The sequence below is a fragment of the Nannospalax galili genome, unplaced genomic scaffold (genome assembly GCF_000622305.1).
Source record: "Nannospalax galili isolate Female #2095 unplaced genomic scaffold, S.galili_v1.0 scaffold859, whole genome shotgun sequence".
In the NCBI taxonomy this organism is placed as follows: Eukaryota; Metazoa; Chordata; class Mammalia; order Rodentia; family Spalacidae; genus Nannospalax; species Nannospalax galili.
Genome location: NW_008342889.1, coordinates 379742 through 382085, shown reverse-complemented (window position 1 = coordinate 382085; position 2344 = coordinate 379742). Strand labels below are relative to the sequence as shown.

At 45.2% G+C, this 2344-nt stretch overlaps 1 protein-coding gene across 1 annotated transcript; it reads right to left on the bottom strand.

Moving 5' to 3' along the window:
• Positions 1–1577: 1577 nt before the first annotated feature.
• LOC103738759 (polyamine-modulated factor 1-like) lies at positions 1578–2103 on the bottom strand. Its single transcript, XM_008838881.2, is given in 2 exon segments — positions 1578–2016; positions 2019–2103. Coding segments are annotated over 2 exon segments (441 nt in total). The 3' UTR covers positions 1578–1660.
• Between the last annotated feature and the right edge of the window lie 241 nt (positions 2104–2344).

Here is a 2344-nt window from a genome sequence, read left to right as displayed (position 1 = left end):
ATTATTGTATGTGTGTATACATGTTGTGTGGGGGCACATGTGCTCCACACACAAGTGGTTGTCATAGGACGACTTTATAGAGTTAGTTCTCTCCTAACTGTATGTGGGTTCTGGAGCTCAAACTGGAATCGCCAGGCTTGTTAAGCAAGCATATTTATCTACTGAGCTATCTCATCGGCCCCAACAATGATTGTTCATAGACGTCAGGAGGGAAGGGGAAACTTGTGCACTCAGTGGAATGATGAAAGCTGAGGGCAACGTGATAATCAGGAGGATTTTCATATGGGACATCTTAGCTCTAAGAATCATGCTTACCCCCAAACCATATTTTTAATTGCTATTATATTAAATAAGAGATATAAAAAGAGTACAGGGGCCAGTGGCTTAGTAGGTAAACACACCCATACACACACACACACACACACACACACAACACACACACACACACATTAAACATTAAAATTCTTTTTTTTTTTAAAGAAAACAGTACATGCCTGCTAGAGGAGAGACAAGGTCCTGAGTTTACTAAGTCACTTTCCATGTTCTTCCATCCTGGAAACAAGGAGCACCTGTGCCTCCCAGCAGCCTCTGTGCTTGGCTGACACCTGTAACTGGAGTTAGGTAATAAACATGAACCAAAATAAGTAGCTTATGTCATTGCTGATTTGAGGCCATGAAAAGCCCTTGATTTTCCAGGTAAATTGCATAGCCTTGAGTTCAGCTGATAAAACCATAAAATCCAAGCACTGAAAATGAGTAAGCAATCACTAAAGAGATAAAGAGTCATTGCCACAAACAATAGACAGTATAATGGGGAAAAGGCAAAGCACTGTGACTGAGGCCAAAAGACTGTAAATATGAGGCTACACAACAAGGCCTTGTCTCAAAAAATCAGCCAAATTGATAAATCCTTGGACTGGTGATACAGCTCAGTAGTGGAGCTTGCTTAGTATGTATGAGGCCATAGGCAAAGGGAAACCAGTAAATTTTTCTCTTTAGATACTAGGCTGTTGGGCTTGCTGCAGAGAAAAACCAAGAAAGAACTTCCTTTAGATAAAATTTTGAAAACTTAGAAACAAGAGGTAGTTATGAAATGAAAATACTTAATTCATACCTATCCTTATTGGATTCTAAGGATTGAGGTAAAAAAAAAGAGAGAGACTTAGTGGTTAGAAGGCCAAGACTGAATTAGTAGGGAATGAAAACCAAGCTAGTACACAGCAAAACAAAACCATCTCTCCCTATGTGACTGGCTTTATTTATTTATTTTTTTATAGTGCAGCAGTGGAAGTTTATTTATGGATGTGGGGAGAACACGGCAAGGGCCCTTGGGCTGGCTAGCAAAGGGGCAATCAGCAGAGATTGAAAACACTACCCCCAGTCCAGTCAGGGAGGGATCAGGAGCCAGAGAGAGGGCAGCTCCAGGAGAGAAAGCCTGATGCCTGGGGTGGGAGTGCCAGGCCTCCAGGGAGAGACGATGTCAGAAATCTGAAGTAGTGTGTGGATGACCCCACCAAAACCCCACACTCAAAAGAAGTGGGGCCTCCATCACTGCCTAGAAACTGGCACCTCCTCAGCTGTACTCAAGACTACCTGCCCAGGCCCAGCAAGCCGACAGGCCTTGACGTCGACTGCCTTTGCACTAAGGCCCAGCAGCTCCTCATTCAGGGACCCTCAGCAGTGACAGCAGCTCCCTCTGTTCTCTGTGTAGAGCCTGCCACACCTGCTGACGGGTGAGCACTTGTTGCTGCAGCTCTTCCACCTGCCTGCGTCCTGCCAGGACAGCGCTGGCCAGTTCCTGGTTCTTGGCCTCCTGTTTCTGTACATGGTGCTGCAGGGTATCCCGCTGCTGCAGGAAGTAGGGTGCCATGGCACTGCACAGGTTCTTTTCTGGGATTCCACTAGGTCGCCAGGCTGGTTCCTTATGGTTTTTGCCTTCTTCTATAATCTTATCCAAAGAGTTCAAGACAGCTTCTAGATTCCCTTCCTCTTTAATTTCTGAGATCTCCTCCCGATGGATGTCTGCAACTGAGTTACAAACTTATCATAGACCCGCTGTGTCATCTGAGGCTGCAACTGGTGGAAGTGGTTGTAACAGTCCATGAGCCCTCATTGGGAGGGCTCTCTGAAAGTATTCTAAGAAATCAAGCCAGGTATGGTGGCTCATGTCTATACTTCCAGCACTCAGAAGGCTGGGCAAGGTGATTGTTGTGAGTTCAAGGCCAGCTTGAACTACACAGTGAGGTCTACCTCAAAAAATTAAGAAATAATAAGGGAGGGTAGGGAGAAGGAAGGGAGAGAGGGAGGATTCTAGGAAATCTAAAAGTAGCGAGTTACAGGACAT